The sequence below is a fragment of the Anolis sagrei genome, chromosome X (assembly GCF_037176765.1).
Source record: "Anolis sagrei isolate rAnoSag1 chromosome X, rAnoSag1.mat, whole genome shotgun sequence".
NCBI lineage: Eukaryota > Metazoa > Chordata > Lepidosauria > Squamata > Dactyloidae > Anolis > Anolis sagrei.
Window position 1 is genome coordinate 87310605 of NC_090034.1, and position 25645 is coordinate 87336249.

Sequence of the window (25645 nt, forward strand, 5' to 3'; positions counted from 1 at the left end):
CCTATGAGGAGCGACTTAAAGAGTTGGGCATGTTTAGCCTGCAGAAGAGAAGGCTGAGAAGAGACATGATGAGGGCCATGTATCAATATGTGAGGGGAAGCCTTAGGGGAGAGGGAGCAAGCCTGTTTTCTGCTGCCCTGTGGGAGCCGTTCAGCAGTGGAACTCTCTGCTTCAGGGTGTGGCGGAGGCTCCTTCTTTGGGGGCTTTTAAGCAGAGGCGAGGATGGCCATCTGTCGGGGGTGTTTTGAATGCGATTTCCCTGCTTCTTGGCAGGGGGTTGGACTGGATGGCCCACGAGGTCTCTTCCAACTCTAGGATTCTCTGATTCTAGGAGGAGCTCAAGGATCCAGGCTGGTTTTTCCCGGCGTCTTGGGCTGGGATCGGGCAGTCCCAGATGCAGGGGAGACCCAGCTTTGGAGGGGCTTCCAGAGACCCGCCTCCCTTTGCTTCCAGAGACGAGGAGGAGGAGGAAGAGGCAGGCCGGAGCTGGGCGTCGAGGAGGGCGCTTCAGGACGCGGAGGCGGAGAGAGAGAGAGAGAGAGAGAGAAAGAGAGAGAGAGAGATAGATAAGACACACAGAGAGAGCGCTGTCCAGTCCTGACCGGAGTGAGACCTTCGGAGGGAGAGCCACGAAGACTAGAGCCCTCCTCGGGTGCCTTCTCCCTCCACAGCCTTTCCTTCCTTCCTCGCCCACCCGACGCCGTGAAAAACCCCGCGAAGGATCCTACTGTAAGTCCCCTGGAGGCATTTCTCGGGGTCGGGGTGGGAGGGAGGGGAGGGAGGGAGGAAGGAGAAGCCCCTCGAGGCAGGCATTCCTGGACCACAGCTCTCCTTGTGGAGTTACAGCCCCCCGTCCCAAGTTACGAACAAGGCAGGCTCGGTTGCAGTGGGTCTCAACCTTCCTAATGCTGCAACCCCTTCATACAGTTCCTCATTTTGTGGTGACCCTCCAACTAGAACATTATTTTCCAAAACTGTAATTTGGCTACTCTTATGAATCATAATGTAAATATCTGATATGCAGGATGTATTTTCATTCACTGGACCAAATTTGGCACAAATACCCGATACGCCCAAGTTTGAATACTGGTGGAGTTGAGGAGGGATTGATTTTGTCATTTGGGAGTTGTAGTTCCTGGGATTTATAGTTAACTAACAATCAAAGAGCATTCTGAACTCCACCAACGATGGAATATGGCACACAGAACTCCCATGACCAACAGGGTTTGGTGGGCATTGACCGTGAGTTTTGGAGTTGTAGTTCACCTACATCCAGACAGCACTCTAAAAATGATGGATCTGGACCAAACTTGGCACAAATACTCAATATGCCCAGATGTGAACACTGGTGGAGTTTGGGGGAAATAGACCTTGACATTTGGGAGTTGTAGTTGCTGGGATTTATAGTTCACCTACAATCCAAGAGTATTCTGAACTCCACCAACGATGGCATTGAGCCAAACTGGGCACACAGAACTCTCAGGGGGGTTGCGGTAGGATTGATTTTGTCATTTGGGAGTTGTAGTCGCTGGGATTTATAGTTCACCGACAATCAAAGAGCATTCTGAGCTCCACTAATGATGGAATCGAAGCAGTCTTGGTACAGAGAACTCCCATGACCAATAGAAAATACTGGAAGAATTTGGTGGGCATTGACCTTGAGTTTGTGGAGTTGTAGTTCACCTACGTCGAGATAGCACTGTGGACTCTAACAATGATGGGTCTGGACCAACCTTGGCACAGATACTCAATATGCCCAAATGTGAACACTGCTGGAATTTGGGGAAAATAGACCTTGACATTTGGGAGTTGTAGTTGCTGGGATTTGTAGTTCACTGACAATCAAAGAGCATTCTGAGCTCCACCAATGATGGAATTGAACCAGTCTTGGTACAGAGAACTCCCATGACCAATAGAAAATACTGGAAAAATTTGGTGGGCATTGACCTTGAGTTTGTGGAGTTGTAGTTCACCTACATCCAGATAGCACTGTGGACTCTAACAATGATGGGTCTGGACCAACCTTGGCACAGATACTCAATATGCCCAGATGTGAACACTGGTGGAGTTTGGGGAAAATAGATCTTGACATTTGGGAGTTGTAGTTGCTGGGATTTGTAGTTCACCAACAATCAAAGAGCATTATGAGCTCCACCAACAATGGAATTAAACCAAACTTGGCACACATAACTCCCATGACCAACAGAAAATACTAGAAGAGTTTGGTGGGCATTGACCTTGAGTTTGGGAGTTGTAGTTCACCGACATCCAGAGGTGGACTCAAACAATGATGGATCTGGACCAACCTTAGCACAGATAATCAATATGCCCAAATGTGAACATTGGTGGAGTTTGGGAAAAATAGACCTTGACATTTGGGAGTTGTAGTTGCTGGGATATGTAGTTCACCTACAATCCAAGAACATTCTGAACCCCACCAATGATAGAATTCGGCCAAACTTCCCACACAGAACCCCCATGACCAACAGAAAATACTGTGTTTTCAATTGGTCTTTGGTGACCTCTCTGACACCCCTCTCATGACCCCCCCAGGGGTCCTGACCCCCAGGTTGAGAAACACTACTCTGTAGGTTGAATTTGCATGTAAGTCGGAACAGGTGTAACTCCAGCTATATATAATGTGTTGTCGAAGGCTTCCATGACTGGAATCACTGGGTTGTTGTGAGTTTTCTGGGCTGTTTGGCCATGTTCCAGAAGCATTCTCTCTTGGCGTTTTGCCTGCCTCCTCAGAGGTTGTGAGGTGTGTTGGAAACTAGGCAAGTGGGGTTTATATATCTGTGGAATGTCCAGGGTGGGAGAAAGAACTCTTGTCTGCTTGTGGCAAATGTCAATTTTGCAATTGGCGAGCTTGATTAGAATTTAGTGGACTTGTAGCATCGAAGCCTGGTTGATTGCTGCTTGGGAGATCCTTTCAAAAACTCTAAAATCAGGACAGTAAATAAAGAGCAAGACTCAAAAAACAGGGGAATTCCAGACACGAATCAATCAGGGCCAGCTAACACCTCCAAACAAAGGACCCCCAAGCAGCAAGCAGCCTGTCTGGCATTCCCCTGCTTTTTGAGTCTTTCAGGGGTCCAAACAGGTCAGAAGGGGTCAAATCATAAACATTCTTCAAGTGATGATGGTTTTCCTTAGGTGCGCAACCTTCTTTTGCCAGAAATTCAATGACGACTCTTTCTTCTAGCTTCAGATTCATGGTTCTAATTAGTCAATATGAAAAACAAAAGACTATATCAGTAAAGTAGAGTTACCTCTATCCTATCATGCATAGATAGTCCAGTAGCTGTGAAAGAAATAAAAGTTAGAGTGATGGAGGCATTACTATTTGACCCACCCTCGTATATAAGCTTTGGATAGCATATATTTATTTGACTGTCATTACACTTTTAAAATGTACCTGTTCTGACATATTGATAATAATGTTATAATGTAATACAGTGTAATACTAATAATAATACAATATAATAATTATATATTTCATATGATATGTAATACTAGCCATCCCCCACCATGCCTTGCTGTGGCCCACATGGGGGTTCTGTGTGGGAGGTTTGGCCCAATTCTATCGTTGGTGGGGTTCAGAATGCTCTGTGATTGTAGGTGAACTATAAATCCCAGCAACTACAACTCCCAAATGTCAAGATTCTATTTCCCCCAAACTCCACCAGTGTTCACATTTGGGCATATTGAGTATTCGTGTAGAGTTTGGTCCAGATCCATCATTGTTTGAGTGATCTCTGGATGTAGTGAACTACAACTCCAAAACCAAAGGACACTGCCCACCAAACCCTTCCAGTATTTTCTGTTGGTCATGGGAGAGCTGTGTGCCACGTTTGGTTCAATTCCATCGTTGGTGGGGTTCAAAATGCTCTGTGATTGTAGGTGAACTATAAATCCCAGCAACAACAACTCCCAAATGACAAAATCATTTTTTTGAGTGAAGGACATACATTGGGTTGTTAGGTGTCTTGTGCTCAAATTTGGTGTCAATGCGTCCAAAGGTTTTTGAGTTCTGTTAATCCCACAAACGAACATTACATTTTTATTTATATAGACTAGCCGTCCCCTGCCACGCATTGCTGTGGCCCACATGGGGGTTCTGTGTGGGAGGTTTGGCCCAATTCTATCGTTGGTGGGGTTCAGAATGCTCTGTGATTGTAGGTGAACTATAAATCCCAACAACCACAACTCCCAAATGTCAAGATTCTATTTTCCCCAAACTCCACCAGTGTTCACATTTGGACATACTGAGTATTAGTGCCAAGTTTGGTCCAGATCCATCATTGTTTGAGTCCACAGTGATCTCTGGATGTAGGTGAACTACAACTCCCAAACTCAAGGTCAATGCCGACCAAACCCTTCCAGTATTTTCTGTTGGCCATGGGAGTTCTGTGTGCCAAGTTTGATTCAATTCCATCATTGGTGGAGTTCAGAATGCTTTTGGATTGTAGGTGATTTATAAATCCCAGCAACTACAACTCCTAAATGTCAAGGTCTATTTTCCCCATACTCCACCAGTGTTCACATTTGGTCATATTGAGTATTCATGCCAAGTTGGTCCAGATCCATAATTGTTTGAGTCTACAGTGCTCTTTGGATGTAGGTGCTCTCTGGAAGTGAACTACAACTCCCAAACTCAAGGTCAATGCCCACCAAACCCTTCCAGTATTTTCTGTTGGTCATGGGAGAACTGTGTGCCAAGTTTGGTTCAATTCCATCGTTGGTGGGGTTCAGAATGCTCTGCGATTGTAGGTGAACTATAAATCCCAGCAACAACAACTCCCAAATGACAAAATCAGTTTTTTGAGTGAAGGACATACATTGGGTTGCTAGGTGTCTTGTGCCCAAATTTGGTATCAATTCATCCAATGGTTTTTAAGTTCTGTTAATCCCAGAAACGAACATTACGTTTTTATTTATATAGATTACTAATAATATTACAGTATAATGGGATTGTACAATATGGGAATGTATGTTACTAATGGTGTTCCATGCAGTCATGCCAGCCACATGACCTTGGAAGTGTCTACAGACAACACCAGCTCTTCGGCTTAGAAATGGCAATGAGCGCCAACCCCCACAACTAGACTTAATGTCAAGAGGAAAACCTTTTGCTTGGCTATCCCTTATTAACCTTCTTTGCCACTTGGTTCCTTTTCAATGAACGTTAAGACGGCCTATTTGTAGTACCATCGCGACTTCTCTGATTGCGAAGGCCATTCTCTTTTTGGAGATACAAACAGATTAAATTTGCTACCAGACACGATGGATTGTCTGGGTCTAGTCTCTCTGCCTTTTAAGAATTTTTGAAATGCATTCTAAATTACATACACTATCCAAATATTAGTAGGTGTAATTGACTCCATTTTAATGGATATACTTGCTTTTACATCATGATATCCCTGAGGGAGAACATTATCGTCTAGTTTTGGAAAGTATAAAAGTTCCTTCAACGTCTTTGAATATGAAAGTCGGATCTACAGGTTTGGTTTCTCTCTTTTCAAACATCAATACACCTGTGTAATCATTATTATTGCTAGCCGTCCCCTGCCACACGTTGCTGTGGACCACATGGGGGTTCTATGTGGGAGGCTTGGCCCAAATCCATCGTTGTTGGGGTTCAGAATGCTCTGTGATTGTAGGTGAACTATAAATCCCAACAACTTCAACTCCCAAATGTCAAGGTCTATTTTCCCCAAACTCCAGTGTTCACATTTGGGCATATTGAGTATTCGTGTAGAATTTGGTCCAGATCCATCAATATTTGAGTCCACAGTGATCTCTGGATGTAGGTGAACTACAACTCCAAAACCAGAAGACACTGCCAACCAAACCCTTCCAGTATTTTCTATTGGTCATGGGAGAACTGTGTGCCAAGTTTGGTTCAATTCAATCTTTGGTGGGGTTCAGAATGCTCTGTGATTGTAGGTGAACTATAAATCCCAGCAACTACAACTCCCAAATGAGAAAATCAATTTTTTTGAGTGTAGAACATACATTGGGTTGTTAGGTGTATCGTGTCCAAATTTGGTGTCAATTTCCCCAGTGGTTTTTGAGTTCTGTGAATATCACAAACGAACATTACATTTTTATTTATATAGATTATTATTATTATTATTGTATTAGAACAGTACAGCTCTCTTGTCTTTCATCTGTGGTTCTTTTTTAAGTTAGTTTAATTTAAAAAAATTATTTACATAAATTAACAACTTACAGTGTAAATAAAACACAAAACAGTGACCATTTTACAAACACATAGCCTCACCACCAAGGCCTGAACAAGAATCCTTTCCTTCACCATATATTTATAAATCAACCATTAATCAAATGTCATATCCAAAATTCCTGACCAACAAGGCTGTATTGTTTTCCATTTTCACTCTCTAAAGCATCTATATATATAAAAATGTAATGTTCGTTTGTGGGATTAACATAACTCCAAAACCACTGGACAAAATGCTGCCAAATTTGGCCACAAGACACCTACTAACCCAAGGAGTGGCTATCACTAAAAAAAATGATTTTGCCATTTGGGAGTTGTAGTTGCTGGGACTTATAGTTTACCTACAATCAAATAGTATTCTGAACTCCACCAATGATGGAATTGAACCAAACGTGGCACACAGAGCTCCCATGACCAACAGAAAATACTAGAAGGGTTTGGTGGGCATTGATCTTGAGTTTGGGAGTTGTAGTTCATCTACATCCAGAGAACACTGTGGACTCAAACAATGATGGATCTGAACCAAACTTGGCATATTTTATCGTGTCATCAGCAACCATTGTATTACAATTCTAACAGAGCAAAACAAACACAGAGATTAAAAAGAAAAAGAAAAAAAAGAAAGAAAAAAACCCACACAGATTTTGCAAATTTGGTATTTGGTTAAATGTCCTTTGACCAGTATCTGGCCACTTGGAGTGCCTCTGGGGTTGCCGCAAGAAGGTCCTCCATCGTGCAACCAGAAGCAACCAGAGACGACCAAACTTGCCATGAATATTCCATATGCCCAAATATGAAAACAGATGGAGTTTGGGGAAAATAAACCTTGACATTTGGGAGTTGTCATTACTGGGATTTATAGTTCACCTACAATCAAAGAGCATTCTGAACCCCACAAACAACAGAATTGGGGTGAACTTCCCAAACAGAATCCCCATGACCAACAGAAAATACTTAAGGCCATCCAATCCAACTCCATTTACCAGGGCAAGAAAATGTAATCAAAGCCCTCCTGACAAAGAGCCATCCAGCCCTAGATATATATAAAGTAGATCTGATTCACACACACACATAGTACAGTATTATAGATGTGAAAGGGACCCCTAAAGAAGAACAATTATATGTTGCATGTTCCAGAGTAGGCAAACCAGACAATCTCCACATCAACACTGACAAAGAAACAACAAGAAATACTGTTTACCCATGAGCATAAAGACATTACATATATTAGAAACCAACACTTTCTCATTACTTTATTTTCCAGACCACCAGACTGGGCCACAGCAACGCGTGGCAGGGTACGGCTAGTATTTAATAAAAACCGACCAGTATTCATCAAAATCTGATCTATTAGTTTCCCCCCAAATACCCTCATTTCCATTTATAGTTTATCTCCCTATACCAGGGGTCCTCAAACTAAGGCCTGAGGGCCGGATACAGCCCTCCAAGGTCATTTACCCGGCGCTCGCTGAGGGTCAATCTAAGTTTGAAGCGACTTGAAAGCACAAAACAACAACAACAATCTTATCCCATCAGCCAAAAGCAGGCCCACACTTCCCACTGAAATACTAGTAAGTTTATATTTGTTAAAATTGTTCTTCCTTTTAATTATTGTATTGTTTTAAAGTGTTTTTTTGCACTACAAATAAGATATGTGAGGTGTGCATAGGAATTCATTCATGTTTTTTTCAAATTGTAATCTCTCCCTCCAGCAGTTTGAGAGACCATGACCTGGCCCTCTGTTTAAAAAGTTTGAGGACCCCTGCCCTATACCGTGCTTCTGGTGTAAGATTACGGTAGTTACTATTTTCCAATTCTTTGGAATTATAATTCTTGCCACTGTGAGTAAAATAACACCAATTCTTTCTTTTCCATTTCTAAATTCAACTTTGTGGCATCCATTAGTAATGCTAACCTAGCATCCAGAGTAATATTTAGTCCTATAATATTGCCTCTTTCGATAAATATATCATTCCAAAAACTCTTCACTTGGGGCATTCCCACCATAAATGAAAATATGTCCCTTTGTGCTTGCCACATCTCTAGCAGAGGTTGCTTTGCTTGCTATCCATCTGATGTTGTTTGACCGGTGTGGGATACCATCTCCATATAACTTTGTACACATTTTCTTTTAATCTTATTGATAGATTCTTAGCCACTCTCCACTTTAGAACCCTTTTCCAATCAAAATCTGTCAGAGACCCTATGTCTCCTTCCCATACCTTTTCTAACAGCTTCAGCCCTATTTCTTTTCCAATTAATCCATTAGATATTTTCCCAATTAATCCTTTCCCCATTATTTATTGGTTTTTAAGCTTACTTATCCATTCCTCATATTTATTCAATGCTCTACATCTGGGATTTTTACTTAGCCAATCCTTTTTCCAGTTATACAGCTGTTGCCTCTCAAACCAATTCAGGACACCTTGTTCTTTTAACTTATTATACTTGCCCATTGAATTTTGTATCCATTCCTTCCAGGAAAGAGCAGTTTCCACCTCCACTAATTTTTTATATGAGGGTTGAATGAAAAGTAATGCCTCCACCTTTGTTACTTGGGTTTGGATGGGAATATTTTAATAAACCAAACGCAGAAATAATCCTTAGAATGTGCTCTTTAACTACCACTATTCACTTTTTGACATAATCACCAGACAATTGGATACATTTCTGCCAACAATGAACAAGTTTTCTGAAGCCGTCAACACTCTATTTCCGCAACCCATCGTGCACAGATTTTCCAATAGCCAAGCAAAGTAATAATGTGACCCACATCTTCTTGTGAAATGCTGATTATGCTTGAAACTTCTCTCTGAGTGATACGACAATCGTCCTGAATCAATCTGTCAACCATTTGCTTGTGAAACTCAGTGGTTGCTATCACAGGATGTCCAACTCTTTGTCATGCAAGTCAGATGTTCCCATCTCAACATCTTAAAACTTACTCGCCTAACGATGCACAGTACTCATATCAACACAATCACCATAAACAGCTTGCATTCTCTGATGAATCTCCTTTGGGGTGACACCTTCTGCTGTCAAGAATTCAATGACTGCACATTGCTTAAGTCTCATTGACCGACCGTCTGCGCAGGGTTCCATACTTCGCACTTTAACAACACAACCATGCAGTGCTAAGGCTTCCTGCCAAAATGGAACTGTAGAGGAGAATCTACTGAACAAGCCAGTACCTGCCGCATACCAGTACTGCCATCTGTTGAGGAGTTACAAAGGTAGAGGCATTACTTCTCATTCAACTATCATATTTAAGTTTAATTCTCAGGTCTTCTGGAAAAAAATTCCAGTAAAACTATTGGGGTTAGGGGGAAAACTCCTGGAAATACCTTGTTTTTTTAACTTAACCCATTTCTCCATAACATCTTTAGCCAGGTTATTTTTACACCCCTTAATTTCTTTGCCTGGCTTTGACCTGAAAAACATTTCCCCATAATCTCTGTGCCAACATTTTCCTTCTAGTTCCCACCAGATTAATTTAGGTTCCGAGAGCAGCCTAAACACTCTCTTTATTATATGTGTCTGATGGTAGGTTTTTACTTCTGGTATTCCTAGTCCCCTAATTTATGAGAAATATACCACAAGCCTCTCGTTAGCCTAGATCTTATAGTTCCATTACAAAATTCATTGACTAATTTCTGCCATTTTTAAGACCAACCTTCGGCAGTTTAATGGGTAACATATTACAGAGGAAGTTAAATTTAGGTAATACTAGCTATCCCCTGCCACACATTGCTGTGGCTCAGTATATGTATACGTGTTTTGTGTGTATATGTGTAAGGGCTGAGAATGGCGGTTAATAAGTGCATCAAAATAAATAAATAAATATATGTGGTTTTGTGCATGCGTTGTAATGTAAATTTTTTTGGCTTTTTATGTCTCTTCCGCTGTGTTTTTCAGTGTTTTTATGAGTTATAGTCACTCGGTGGCCTGATAGGTGCATTGTGTCCAAATTTGGTGTCAATTCATCCAGTGTTTTTTTGAGTTGTGCTAATCTCACAAACTAACATTACATACATACATACATACATACATACATGCATACATACATACACTAGTCATTTCCTGCCACGTGTTGCTGTGGCCCAGTCTGTGTACATGTGTTTTGTGTGTGTATATGCGTATATATGTGTATATATTTGTGTATATGTGTATATATTTGAGTCTGTGTATATATGTGGTTTTGCGCATGCGTTGTAATGTATTTTTTTGTTTTTTGGCTTTTAAAGTCTCTTCTGTTGTGTTTTTCAGTGTTTTTATGAGTGATGGCCAGTTGTTGGCCTGATAGGTGTATTGTGTCCAAATTTGGTGTCAATTCGTCCAGTGGTTTTTGAGTTATGTTAATCCCATAAACTAACATTACATTTTTATTTATATAGATTTTCATTTTAAAGATTGCTATTCTGCCAAACCATGAAAGATTTTTTTTCTAATAGTCTTCCTTGAATTTCTTTAAATAGTCTATCAATTTAGTTTGATCTAACACAGGCATGGGCAAATTTTGGCCCTCTGGGTGTTTTGGACTTCAACTCCCACAATTCAGCTTAAGAGGCTGAGAGGGAAAAGAAAGAAGCTTAAGGCTGTTAGGAATTATGGGAGTTCAAGTCCAAAACACTTGGAGGGCTGAAGTTTGCTCATGCCTGATGTAACATGATGTAGAGAGCTATAAATTGTCCACGTCTTCTTTAACCTTTACCATATTCATTGAACTTCCTCACCTATTAAGACATATATCATATTCTGCCCATGTTTTGCATAAGATGAAAGAGCTGGGGCTTTGTAGTTAGTTACCTTTCAATAATTAGCTTTGGGATAATAGACAGAGGGGGCAGGTCATTCGGTTACAATCTCCCCTACAACGGTGAAATACATTATATTACTCTTTGAAAGGGACCTTGAAGAGCTATGATTTCTTTGATGTTGAAATTCATTACATTCCTCTTTATTTGGGAGCCCCCGATGACTCAGTGGGTTAAACTGCAGAGCTGCTGAACTTGCTGACCGAAAGGTCAGCGATTTGAATCTGGGGAGAGGAGTGAGCTTGTTCTGTTAGCCCCAGCTTCTGCCAACCTAGCAGTACGAAAACATGCAAATGTGAGTAGATTTATTTTATTTATCGTGTCATCAGCAACCATACCATTGTTATATTCCTCTTTATTTGGAAGCCCCCGATGGCGCAGTGGGTTAAACTGCAGAGCTGCTGAACTTGCTGACCGAAAGGTCAGCGGTTTGAATCTGGGGAGAGGAGTGAGCTTGTTCTGTTAGCCCCAGCTTCTACCAACCTAGCAGTACGAAAACATGCAAATGTGAGTAGATCAAATGGTACCGCTCCGGTGGGATGGTAACAGCGCTCAATGCAGTCATACTGGCCACATTACCTTGGAGATGTCTGTGGACAATGCCGGCTCTTTGGCAAAGAAATGGAGATGAGCACCACCCCCAAAGTCGGACACGACTAGACTTAATGTCAAGGGGAAAACCTTTACCATTACCTACCTGTTTATTTATTTATTTACAGTGCTAGCCATCCCTTGCCACACGTTGCTGTGGCCCAGTTTGGTGATTTGGAAAATGAAGTAATGAGAAAGTAATTTCTTTATGCTTGTGGGTAAATAGTATTTCTTGCTGTTTGTCAGTGTTGATGTCGAGATTGTCTGGTTTGCCTACCCTGGAACATGCAAGATATAATTGTCCTTCTTTAGGGGTCCCTTTCAATCTATGTTACTATATCTGAGTGTGCGAATCATATATATCTATCTATATTTACGACTGGATGGCTCTTTGTCAGGAGGGCTTTGATTACATTTTCTTGCCCTGGTGAAGAGAGTTGGACTGGATAGCCTTAAGTATTTTCTGTTGAACATGGGGTTGTGTGTGGGAAGTTTGCCCCAATTCTGTCGTTGGTGGGGTTCAGCATGCTCTTTGATTCTATAAATCCCAGTAACTACAACTCACAAATGTCAAGGTTTATTTTCCCCAAACTCCATCTCTGTTCATATTTAGGCATATGGAATATCTGTGCCAAGTTTGGTCCAGATCCATCATTGTTTGAGTCCACAGTGTTCTCTGGATGTAGGTGAACTACAACTCCAAAACTCAAGGTCAATGCCCACCAAACCCTTCCAGTATTTTCTCTTGGTCATGGGAGTCCTGTGTGCCATGTTTGGTTCAATTCAATCATTGGTTGCATTCAGAATGCTCTTTGATTGTAGGTGAAATATAAATCCCAGCAACTACAACTCCCAAATGAAAAAATCTAATTTTTTTAGTGATGGACAGTCGTTGGGATATGATGTGTATTGTGTCCAAATTTGGTGTCAATTCGTCCAGTGGTTTTTGTTCTGTTAATCCCACAAAGGAACATTACATTTTTATTTATATAGATTTATACCCTGCCCATCTCACCCAAAGGGGACTCAGAGTGGCATACAGAACACACATACAGTAAACATTCAATGCTGATCATAGAATTAACAAGGACAGACAACACAAAAAGAAGTAAAGGCAGTTTGTCCATCTTATTTCCAGCATTTTGGAGGCTGTGCTCAATTCCACCACGGGGCGGGGTGTGTGTGCTGTTGCTCCATCTTCCATGCCAAGGAGATTTCCTCCAATCAGTGACCTTAAGGGCGCCTTTATTACCTTCCCGCTAAAAGTGGTACCTATTTTTCTACTTGCATTTCTGCTTTCAACTTGCTAGGTGGGCAGGTGAGCTGTGGCTAACGCCAGGTGCTCACCCCAACCCGGGCTCAAACTGCCGATCTTTCGATCAGTAGGAGTTTGGGAGATGTAGTTCACCTACATCCAGAGCACTGTGGACTCAAACAATGGACCAAGACCTGGCATGAATACTCAATATGCCCAAATGTGAATACTTGTGGAGTTTGCGGAAAATAGAACTTGACATTTGGGAACTGTAGTTGCTGGGATTTATAGTTCACCTACAATGTGGTGCTGGAGGAAAGTTCTGAGAGTGCCTTGGACTGCGAGAAGATCCAACCAGTCCATCCTCCAAGAAATAAAGCCCGACTGCTCACTGGAGGGAAGGATACTAGAGACAAAGCTGAAGTACTTTGGCCACATCATGAGGAGACAGCAAAGCCTAGAGAAGACAATGATGCTGGGGAAAGTGGAAGGCAAAAGGAAGAGGGGCCGACCAAGGGCAAGATGGATGGATGGCATCCTTGAAGTGACTGGGCTGACCTTGAAGGAGCTGGGGGTGGTGACGGCCGACAGGGAGCTCTGGCGTGGGCTGGTCCATGAGGTCACAAAGAGTCGGAGACGACTGAACGAATGAACAACAACACAATGAAAGAGCATTCCGAACCCCACCAACGATAGAATTGGGCCAAACTTCCCATGTGTATTCTGATGGTCGTTGGGGACCCCTCTGACACTCCCCCTTGTGACCCCCCCCCCTCCGGGGTTCGGAACTCCAGGTTGAGAAACACTGTTTTAAGTAGACTCCATATATTTTATTTAAATCTGCACCTTTCTTTTTCCTCCTCCTCCTCCTTTGTGATGATGCATTTCCTCTTTTGATCACGCCGAAGTGCCTGCCTTCAGTCCTGCCTTGTTTTAAATCAGTCATCAAAATAATTCCACTTCAGAAAATATTGTTTCTTCTTTTTTGTGAGCCAATACTGTGTTTCGCAGCCGTCATTTTATTTTCAGTCCATGCCATATGGACTGAAGTTACATAATATACATATATGGGAGAAATGCAGAATCTTCATTTTCACAAGGCAAAAGGTCTCTAGTTAAATATGTTTTTCCTAGGCTTCTAATCTTTGGATCATTATCCTGATTTACGTGATTCGGGATAAATACTCGCTGAATGACACAAGAAGGTTAAGAGGTGAATTAACTCAACCGAGAAAGCAGACAGGAAGAATAGTCATAGTCTAATTATTTTGGTCATCATGGAAAATGCAGAAATGCTTCCATTTCTGCTGACATTTGGTACATACTGATACTGAATTATGTTAGATTCTCAGCTCAAGAATGTACAATTTCCCACTATATAATCCAGATGCCAAAGAAAAAGTTGTGGCAGACTAATTTTTTCCCTTCTTGAAAGGCCAGTACTATACTTTTTAATGGGAAACTAGACTTCTGTACTCAGCCAATACTGATATACATGTTTTAGCAGTATTAGGAAAATGTGTTCATGTCTAATGCCAAACTATATCGATTGAACATACTGTATATATTCGGGTATAAGCCGACCAGGATATAAGCCGAGGCACCTAATTTTACCACAAAAAACTGGGAAAATTTATTGACTTGAGTATAAGCTGAGGATGGGAAATGCAGCAGCTACTGCTAAATTTCAAAATAATTACATTAATTATTAATTTTTAAAATAAATAAAATTAAATTAATTAAGGCATCAGTAGGTTAAATGTTTTTGAATATTTACAGTATTTCAAAGAAAAACAGTAAATTAGTTCTGTAAGTGGAAAAGCAAATACAGTATGGTATCAATAATAACATAATAATAATAATAATAATAATAATAACGCTTCATTTGTATCCCACCCTATCTCCCTATGCGGACTCAGATCAGCTTCCAACATAGTCACAGGCAAACATTCAATGCCTATATAAACAATGCAGAGCTAGATATATAGCTATAATTATATATGCTAATTTCACATATGCATTTCCCCTGAAACGTTTGCAAATCCTCTCTATATATATGAATATATATATATATATATATATATATGCATTTCCCTCCTGCGATATTTGCAAGCCCTATATATATCTATGTTTATATCTATCTAGACACCTCTCTCTGTATGTGTGTGTGTGTGTGTGTGTGTGCATTTCCCCTGCAATATTTGCAAGCCCTATATATCTATATTCATATCTATCTAGACATGTCTATATATCTTTGTGTGTGCTTTTCCCATGTAATATTTGCAAGCCCTATATATCTATATTCATATCTATCTATAAATGTCGTAAATGGCCTATAAATGTCGTAAATAAATAAATAAATAAACAAATCTAGACATGTCTATATATATTTGTGTGTGCATATTTTCAGGCCCTATATATCTATCTCGACATCTCTTTATATATAGATAATTATATCTATTAGGATTTGCAAAGACTTGCAAACATCTGAGGGGAAAATTCATATATACTGTAAAATTTGTTTATATATACATATACAAATACATATACATACATACATACATACATGCATATATATATATACACGGCTCCGGTCCAGCGTACCTATCAAAACGTATCTCCTTCTACGTCCCACCCCGGTGCTTAAGATCTTCTGGGGAGGCCCTGCTCTCAGCTCCGCCTTTGTCTCAAACACTTTTGACGGGGATGAGGGACAGGGCCTTCTCGGTGGTAGCCCCCCGTCTGTGGAATTTGCTTGCCGGGGAAATTAGGTCATCGTCATCCCTCCTCACCTTTAGAAAGAAGGTAAAAACGTGGTTGTGGGACCAGGCCTTCAGGCAATTAGGTTAAAGGACAATTGATAATGTTTGACTATGGCTTGGAAGTGGATTTGGGTAAGTTAAGCGGAGTAATCATTAGTATATGGCTAGATAAATAGCCACCAGACTGGCAATAGCTAAATGGATCGTAAGTATACTGTTTAATCTTTATTTATTAATGTTCATGTTCTTAATTGTTACATTTGCTATTTTGTATTTTTGTATTTTATGATGCGGCATTGAATTATTGCCAATTGGAAGCCACCCTGAGTCCCCCTAGGGGTTGAGAAGGGCGGGGTAAAAATGTTTGAAATAAATAAATAAATAACACACACACATATACATACAGAGAGAGATGTTCAGATATATAGTTGCCTCTATATGTTTATCAATATCTATACCTATATACGATTTGCAGAGACTTGCAAACACCTGAGGGGAAAATTCATATATAAAAATAATGTATACATATAGATACAGATATACAGGTACATGGAAATCTCGAGCTAGCTATATGTATATAGAATTTGCAAAGACCTGAAACCATATGAGGGGAAAACTTCCAAGGGAACAAAAATGCACATATAAAGTTAATACATTTAGATACACACAAAAAAGCCAGGAAATTGGATGGGACAAGGAGAGAGAAATATATCATATGTTGTAAGCTATGGTCTCCAAGCTACGCTGCCCGGCCTTGACCCCATTATAAGCCAAGGGAAGCTTTTTCAACTCAAAAAAAAAAAAAGAAGGGGGCTGGAAAAACTCGGCTTATCTTCAAGTATATACGGTATACCTGAGATGCTGAATAATATCACATATCCCATGAGATTGGCTATAATCCATGAAAGCTCGGATTACTGCAAATGCATTATAGTAACATTTAACTTGACTTTGTTGTTTTTTGCTGGTAAGCGAATACTGTTATTTATATTTACTGTTTTATTTACTTTATTTAGAAAGCACCAAACAATTAAAATGTGTTCTATTATCTAAGTTGTAGCTAAAGTGTGAAGTCTTGGCTCTGCCTTCTCCTCCCCTCTGTTTTAGTTTCCCCTGTTTATAGTCCTTCCCAATAGTGAGGACACCTTCCTTTGTATTAGTTTTTGGGTGGAGCTTAAACTCCCCCCAGAGGCCAGTCTTAGTTGGTCTATTCAATTTCCCTGCATAGAGCTCTTGCTGTACTCCTTCTTTTTTCTGCAGCAGAGCTACAGAGATTGTCTGGTATCCTGTTGTTGTTGTCCATTCATTCAGTCGTCTCCGACTCTTCGTGACCTCATGGACCAGCCCACGCCAGAGCTCCCTGTCGGCTGTCACCACCCCCAGCTCCTTCAAGGTCAATCCAGTCACTTCAAGGATGCCATCCATCCATCTTGCCCTTGGTCGGCCCCTCTTCCTTTTACGTTCCACTTTCCCCAGCATAATTGTCTTCTCCAGGCTTTGCTGTCTCCTCATGATGTGGCCAAAGTACTTCAACTTTGTCTCTAGTATCCTTCCCTCCAATGAGCAGTCAGGCTTTATTTCCTGGAGGATGGACTGGTTGGATCTTCTCGCAGTCCAAGGCACTCTCAGTACTTTCCTCCAACACCACAGTTCAAAAGCATCGATCTTCCTTCGCTCAGCCTTCCCTAAGGTCCAGCTCTCACATCCGTAGGTTACTACAGGGAATACCATGCCTTTGACTAGGCGGATCTTTGTTGCCAGTCTGATGTCTCTACTCTTTACTATTTTATCAAGACTGGACATTGCTCTCCTCCCAAGAAGTAAGCGTCTTCTGATTTCCTGGCCACAGTCTGCATCTGCAGTAATCTTTGCACCTAGAAATACAAAGTCTGTCACGGCCTCCACATTTTCTCCCTCTATTTCCCAGTTGTCAAGCATTCTTGTTGCCATGATCTTGGTTTTTTTTTTTTTTGGTTTTTTTTTTGATGTTTAGCTACAACCCAGCTTTTGCGCTTTCTTCTTTCACCTTGATTAGAAGGCTCCTCAGCTCCTCCTCACTTTCGGCCATCAGAGTGGTGTCATCTGCATATCTGAGGTTGTTAATGTGTCTTCCAGAAATTTTCACCCCAGCTTTGCATTCCTCAAGTCCCGCACATCGCATGATGTGTTCTGCATACAAGTTAAAAAGGTTGGGTGAGAGGATGCAGCCTTGTAGTACGCCTTTCCCAATCTTGAACCAGATTGTTGTTCCGTGGTCAGTTCTTACTGTTGCTACTTGGTCCTTGTACAGATTCCTCAGGAGAGAGACAAGGTGGCTTGGTATGCCCATCCCACCAAGAACTTGCCACAATTTATTATGATCCACACATTCAAAGGTATCCTAGGCCCAAGCAATCAAAACAGGCATTCTTAGCACCTGCATTTAGCAGTTTAACAACAGTCCAAAGGACAACAGAAGCTTTTGGCCAGCCTAAGCTTCACAGGAGAGAAGATCAAGACAGTTTGTAAGGAACAATTTATCATCGCTTTACACCAGAGGCAAAAGACTTTCAAAGATTCCAGAAAGATGATTGCAACCAGCAAATTCTCCTTTTGTAATGTATTGTTTTAAGTTACCTTATGATAGTCCTGGGTGGAGTTAACCCTTTATTCATCTTGTTTCAGTAAACTCATTTGGTTATCTTTTCACCTTGCCTAAAGTGTCTATGTCTGCTAAGGGTCTTAATCTTAACAGAAAGCATCAGATAGCCCCTGAGTAAAGCCAGACAATATAGTTTTCCCAAAGGCTCGGGCATGTCATCACATAAAGTCTGTTCAACTGATAGCCATTGTCAGTGCTATTCAAAGTGGTGGTCCGTGGATCAATGCCGGTTTGTGGGTTGTTTGCTACTGGTCCTTGAGACATTCTCAGTAAAACAATTATAGTCAACTAGCTGTACCCACCACGTGTTGCTATGGCCAACCTTCCCTCCCTCTTTCTCTCCTTCTTTCCCTCCTTCCTTTGCTCCTTCTTTCCTTCCTTTCCTTATTTCTTTCCTTCTCTCCCTCCTTCCTTCTCTACCTCTTTCTTCCCCCCCTTTTATTTTCCTTCCTTTTTCTCTCCTTTTTTCCTTCTCTAACTTTCCTTCCTTCCTTAGCTCTTTGCTTCCATCCTTCCTTCTCTCTTCCCTTCTTTCCTTCCCTCCCTCTTTTTTATGCTTCTTTCCCTCCCTCCTTTGCTCCCTTTCTTTCCTTTTCTTTTTTCTGTCCTTCTCTCCTTCCTTCTCTACCTCTTTCTTTCCTTCCTCCTTTTTCTTTTCCTTCCTCTTTCTCTCCTTTCTTCCTTCTCTACCTCTTTCCTTTCTTTGCTTTTTGCTTCCTTCCTTCTCTCTTTCCTTCTTTCCTTCCCTCCCCCTTTTTCTGCTTCTTTCCTTCCTTCCTTCACTCACTCTTTCCTTCCTTTCCTTTTTTCTGTCCTTCTCTCTTTCCTTCCTTCTCTACCTCTTTCTTTCCTTCCCATTTTTGTTTCCTTTCTCTTTCTCTCCTTTCTTCCTTCTCTACTTCTTTCCTTCCTTCCTTCGCTCTTTGCTTCCATGCTTTCTTCTCTCCATCTTTCTTTCCCTCTTTCTTGCCTTCCTTTCTCTTTCTTTCTCTTCCTTCCTTCCTTCCCTCCCTCCCTCCCTTTTTTCTGTATCGTCATTTAGCTTTTCATCATTTAGCTTTTTGGGGTTTTTAAGTCCTTTCCACTGTTTTTTTGGGGTGGTGGTGGTGGTGGTGGTTATGAGTGATGGTCACTTATTGGTCTGTTAGGGGTGTAGTGTCCAAATTTTGTGTCAATTCGTCCAGTGGTTTTTGAGTTATGTTGATCTCACAAACAAACATTATATTTTTATTTAAATAGATAGACACAGACTTGTTTTTGGCATATTGAGGAGGAAAAACGGATACCTCACACTAGACACCTTGGGAAGCACTGGCATATTTAGCAAACTCACAAATCCCAGTAAGTATCCAATCCAGCCTTAATCATACTGGAAGCAGAGCGACTAAAATTGACAGGTGTGTCCTGGATCACTTAAGTCATGCTGACTTCAATTGCTCTACGCCAGTGGTCCAGGGAGTCTTAAGGGCTTTGCATGCACTTCCTAAGGGCTCTGCCTCTGCTCCAGGAAAATAAAATAAATAAAAATTGAATGAAATTAAATAATAAGAAACAAAAAGTAGAACCAAAATAAGAAAACTAGAAATGAATGGAAATTTGCCATGTTGAATTTGCCACTGTGCAAAAAAATTGCAATCACAGGTGTCTCATTGAATGTTTATACGTTATTTTATGTTATGTTGTAATTAGGCCTGCTGTTGCACTACAGTGCATTCTAGTTGTGTTATGATGCAAAGGGTTTGATTTATTGGAAGAATTTTTTTCTATGGGCAAGTTTTGACAGTATTGGCGGTAAAGGGGATTACAATCCCCCAAATGGATGAGGCTTGGGAGTGGGTTATGGCGCAGCTAGTTCGTAGCCAGCTACATTAAATCACTACTTACTGAGAGGTCATGAGTTCAAAGCCAGCCTGGGTTGGGGTGAGCTCCTGACTATTAATAGTCTAGCTTGCTGTTGACCTATGCAGCCCGAAAGACAGTTGCATCTGTCAAGTAGGAAATTTAGGTACCGCTTTATGCGGGGTAATTAATTTAACTAATTTACAACACCATAAAACCTTCCAGCAGGAAGTACTCCATCAAGGACTCAGTGTTAAAAGTATTATATCCTCATTACTGCATTCAGGCGATACTATCCTTTGAGATAAATGATAATTCTATCTAATCGTATATTCCAAAGCATCTTTTTGGTGTAATACATCAGAAGAGGCCCTGCTCTCGATCCCACCACTCTCGCAAACGTGGTTGGTGGGGACGAGAGACAGGGCCTTCTCGGCAGTGGCCCCCCATCTGTGGAACTCTCTCCCTAAGGATATCAGGTTGGCCACCTCCCTCCTGTCCTTTAGAAAACAACTGAAGACCTGGCTCTGGGGCCAGGCATTCGATTAGAGGCCAGCGGCAATAGGAAAAGGAAATTTGGATTTTTGCGACATGGATTCTCCCGGCTCGGCTTGGTTTTACTGGCACGTTAATCTATTAATTTATTGTTAAATTTTATTGATGATGTACAGTGTTTTAAAATGATTTTATTGTAAGTTGTAGTTTTTATGGTATTTATGTTGTTAGCATCCTCTGATGCTCATGTGAGGCCGCGCCGAGTCCCCCTTGTGGGGAGAAGGGCGGGATATAAATATATGAAATAAATAAATAATAAATATGAATGTGTGGTGATATAAGTACATCATGCAGAGCTTGGTTAAACCAAGATAAAGCCCCAAGGACTGGGCTGTGGTACAGTTGGCTAAGAGTTAGTTGCATTAAATCACCACTGACCGAAAGGCCAGCCCGGGTCAGAGTAAGCTCCCGACTATTGTCTAGCTTGCTGTCGACCTTTGCAGCCCAAAAGACAGTTGCATCTGTCAAGTAGGAAATGTAGGTACCGCTTATGCGGGGAGGCTAATTTAACTAATTTACGACGCCATAAAAATCCCCAGCACAGGTGAAAGAATTAGGAAGTACTCCATCAAGTACTCGGTGTCACAACTGGATGGTGAAGCTCCCCCTGTGGCCAGAATCAAGCATACCCTCATGAAGCCGGAAAGCTGGAATGTTAAATTGCCTCTGTGTCTATGTATGTTGTATGTCTAATGGCATTGCATGTTTGCCATGTATATGTGCATTGTAATCCGCCCTGAGTCTCCTGCAGGGTGACAAGGGCTGGAGCATAAATACTGTAAATAAATAAAATAAATTGGTATAAGACAAAAGCACAGCCTACAGAAGGAAAATGTCAAATGATGCATTAAGAAAATCTTATTTATGTTTTAGTCCATTTTATGGTGTACTGTATCACATACTCTGTTTCTTCCCTTAGATTCAGTCAGAAGCTACGTTAGGAAGTCAAGGCGTTCTCCTCGCTGAGGTCATGTTGCTTCTTATTTAAGGATAATTGCACCTTCTCCGCCTGATTATGGACAAATTGAAGGAGTTAAATTCACAGAGCTGTCCAAGACACGCATCCATTTCTAACGGTAGGTAAAAAAGCAACCCAAAAACATGCACTAGGGAGCAAGAAACAGTAACAAAGAGAGACGCCTACAGATTGTATGCAGTCAGTTCGGAGAAGTCAATAATTCAGATGTCTTGGTTTCTCCCTTTTGTTTAGTTTTAGAACCTAGAGTGGTACAATGAAATAAATGGGTTTATAGGGGGTGTTTTGAATGCAACTTTCCTGCTTCTCGGCAGGGGGTTGGACTGGATGGCCCACAAGGTCTCTTCCAACTCTAGGATTCTATGATTCTAGGAGGAAAAGGAAGATGAGAGGAGGAGGAGGAAGAGGAGGAGGAAGAAGGTAGAGATGAGAAAGGGGAAGAAGGGAAGGAGAAGTTTACCAAGTTCCTATAAACTTCTGATTTCCAAGAAACAATGTGCAGACTTGGAATGAAACAACTGAGCCTTGTAGTCTTTACTGGAGATAATGTTGCAGTAACCTGACACTGAATAGTTATGTTTCTCCAACCCAATTTCATAATCCTCCCAATGGTGATGTTGCTTAAAAAGAAATCTAAGTATACATAGGAGAAGGAGGAAAAGTCTACTGGGAACTCTTTGTTTAAAAAAGTTTCAATGACAAATAATAAATAGTAAATTATTTTGGGTTGTTGCGAGTTTTCTAGACTGTACGGCCATGTTCTAGTAGCGTTCTCTCCTGACATTTCAACCACATCTATGGCAGCCATCCTCAGAGGTTGTGAGGTTTGTTGGAAACTAGGCAAGTGAGGTTTATATATCTGTGGAATAATGTCCAGGGTGAGAAAAAGAACTCTTGTCTGCTTGAGGCAAGTGTGAATGTTGCAGTTGGCCAGCTTGATTAGTATTGAATGGCCTTGCAGGTTCAAAGCCTGGCTGATTGCTGCCTGGGGGAATCCTTTGTTCAGAGGTGTTAGCTAGACCTGATTTATTTATTTACTTACTCTATTTATATCTCGCCTTCACTACCCCAAAGGGGACTCAAGGTGGCTTTACATATGGCAACTATTTGATGCCTTTAGACAACAGAGAGTTAAATACATCTAAGTTAAAATTTTTAATTAAGGTTAAAATGCACATTAAAACATATAAACATTATAATCACTACTAAAATCACTCCATCCACAATCGTAATCTGGGTCTGTTCCAAGCATCATTGCACATATTTCTCAGTTATCACAGCAATGAAGTTAATCTCTATAGGCTGACTGATTCTTGTCTGGAATTCCCCTGCTTTTTGAGTGTTGCTCTTTATTTACTGTCCTGATTTTAGAGTTTTTTACAACTCTATCAGCCAGGCTTTAATGCTGGAAGGCCATTAAAGTGTGAATGTTGCAATTGGCCAGCTTGATTAGCATTGAATGGCCTTGCAGCTTCAAAGCCTGGCTGATTGCTGCCCAGGGCTCCTTTGTTTGGATGTGTTAGCTGGCCCTGATTGATTCTTGTCTGGAATTCCCCTGTTTTGAGTGTTGCTCTTTAGTTACTTTCCTGATTTTAGAGTTTTTCAAAGGATTCCCAGGCAGCAATCAGCCAGGCTTTGATGCTACAAGGCCATTAAACGCTAATCAAGCTGGCCAAGTGAACATTCACACTTGCCACAAGCAGACAAGAGTTATTTCTCCCACCCTGGACATTCCACAGATATATAAACCCCACTTGTTTAGTTTCCAACAAACCTCACAACCTCTGAGGATGCCTGCCATAGATGTGGGCGAAACGTCAGGAGAGAATCCTTCTGGAACATGGCCATACAACCCAGAAAACTCACAGCAATCCAGTGGTTCTGGCCATGAAAACTTTCGACAATAAATTATTTTGTTTAATATTACCAATTCCATGAGTTACAACACACCGTTAATACAGCAAAATGTGTCATGACTCCCTTCAATTCATGGCCAAATGTTGGTTATCATTGTAGTTGCATTTAACATTTTAGCTTGTGCATTTGGCCCACCCTTTGTGTTTGATTTTTTTATTATGTTATTTTGCACTGTTTATTTTATTCTGTTATTTTATGTATTTTGTTGTGATGTAAATTTTCTGTGTTTTGTTTTGTTTCTAACTTTGCTGTATTACTTTTGGGCTTGGCTTCATGTTAGCCGCCCCGAGTCCCCTTTGGGGAGGTGGTGGCGGGGTATAAATAAAGATGATGGTGATGATGATGATGATGATGATGATGATTATTATTATTATTATTATTATTTATCACTACTGAGTTGAATAATCAGTATTAATATACTTGAGTATTAGCTAGAGAAGCCATAGTATTACAAAATGCACTGTAATTAAAACTGGTTAATGCATTTGTTGTTGTCTTGGCTTCTGTTTAGCAGCGGAGCCCTCTCTCCTGATCGTTGAAATTCTCATCCAAAAAGTCTGGTTTTCAATAAAGGCTTCAAGTTAAAAGAAACTTCCAGCATGACGCAGTACAACTTGTCTGAAAACTTGGCTTTCAAGGACTTGTCCAACAAGTCTCTCAATGCCAGCCGCACGCCAGAGGATTGGGACGAGGGGAAATTAAGCTTAAAGATTTCTCTTGCTATTGTCTTGGCTGCGATCACACTGGCGACAATGCTTTTCAATGTCTTTGTTATCATCACAATTATACTTACCAGAAAACTCCACACTCCGGCAAATTACCTCATTGGCTCCTTGGCTGCCACAGACCTTTTAGTGTCTATCCTTGTTATGCCAATCAGTATTGCTTACACCGTCAGCCACATCTGGACTTTTGGGCAGATCATGTGTGACATCTGGCTGTCCTCGGACATCACCTGTTGCACGGCCTCCATTCTGCACCTTTGTGTTATCGCCTTGGACAGGTATTGGGCCATCACAGATGCCTTGGAATATACCAAGCGCCGGACGGCTGGTAGAGCCGCCCTAATGATTGCCATTGTTTGGGTTATCTCTATTTGTATCTCCATGCCGCCCCTTTTCTGGAGGCAAGCCAAAGCTCACGAAATACTGACCGAGTGCCAAGTGAACACAGACGAAATCTCCTACACCATCTACTCTACCTGCGGAGCCTTCTACATCCCAACGGTGTTGCTACTGATCCTGTATGGCAGGATTTACATGGCTGCTCGGTCTCGAATTCTGAAGCCGCCACCTCTGTACGGCAAGCGGTTCACCACGGCCCAACTCATTGCCGGCTCAGCGGGCTCTTCACTTTGTTCCCTTAGCTCCAACCTTCACGAGGGGCATTCTAATTCCAGCAGCTCATCCATGTTTATCAACCACGTCGCAATCAAAGTTGCCAATAACATCCTAGAGAGGAAACGGATTTCCGCCGCCCGGGAGAGGAAGGCCACGAAAACTCTGGGAATTATTTTAGGGGCGTTCATTTTCTGCTGGCTGCCCTTCTTTGTGATGGCTTTGGTGCTGCCTATCTGCCAGGATGCCTGTTCGGCCCCGCCTGAACTATTTGACTTTTTCACATGGTTAGGCTACCTGAACTCCCTCATCAACCCCGTGATCTATACAGCTTTCAATGAAGAATTCAAACAAGCTTTTCAGAAAATGATACAATTTAAGAAATGCTCCTAGTTGTCTGGCTTTTAACTAAATTACCAATTTATCACTTTTTCCGCCACCTGTATATGTAGTTTCTACATTTGGTTAGACATTTGCCTCCCCTTAGCAAACCCGGATTGATTTTGTTTTATGTATTTATACATACAGTTGCTCATCTTGTTGGTAATAATCGCTATTAGTATTTTGGCGTCTTAATTGATTAATGATATTGGTCTATAAGAACCAAGGTCTGTCAAATCTTTCTTTGGTTTGGGTAATAATATCGTTAATTATTGCTTTCATGATCCCGGTATTTGTTCTCCATCCATTATTGCATTAAATAATTCTAATGAT

The 25645-nt window shown here is 41.2% G+C and overlaps 1 protein-coding gene across 3 annotated transcripts; it reads left to right on the forward strand.

The window, feature by feature from the left end:
- The first annotated feature begins 264 nt into the window (after nt 1-264).
- LOC132780317 (5-hydroxytryptamine receptor 1D) lies at nt 265-25645 on the forward strand. Of its 3 annotated transcripts, none has more exons than XM_067460657.1 (4): nt 265-729; nt 19547-19648; nt 21621-21777; nt 24106-25645. In XM_067460657.1, exon 4 carries the CDS (start codon nt 24194-24196, stop codon nt 25322-25324), a length of 1131 nt encoding a protein of 376 aa, XP_067316758.1. In that variant the 5' UTR covers nt 265-729; nt 19547-19648; nt 21621-21777; nt 24106-24193; the 3' UTR covers nt 25325-25645. The 3 variants fall into 3 exon arrangements, with proteins under 3 accessions (XP_067316758.1, XP_060639932.2, XP_067316759.1); XM_060783949.2 differs by having other exon boundaries at nt 24109-25645; XM_067460658.1 differs by lacking the exon at nt 19547-19648 and having other exon boundaries at nt 24109-25645.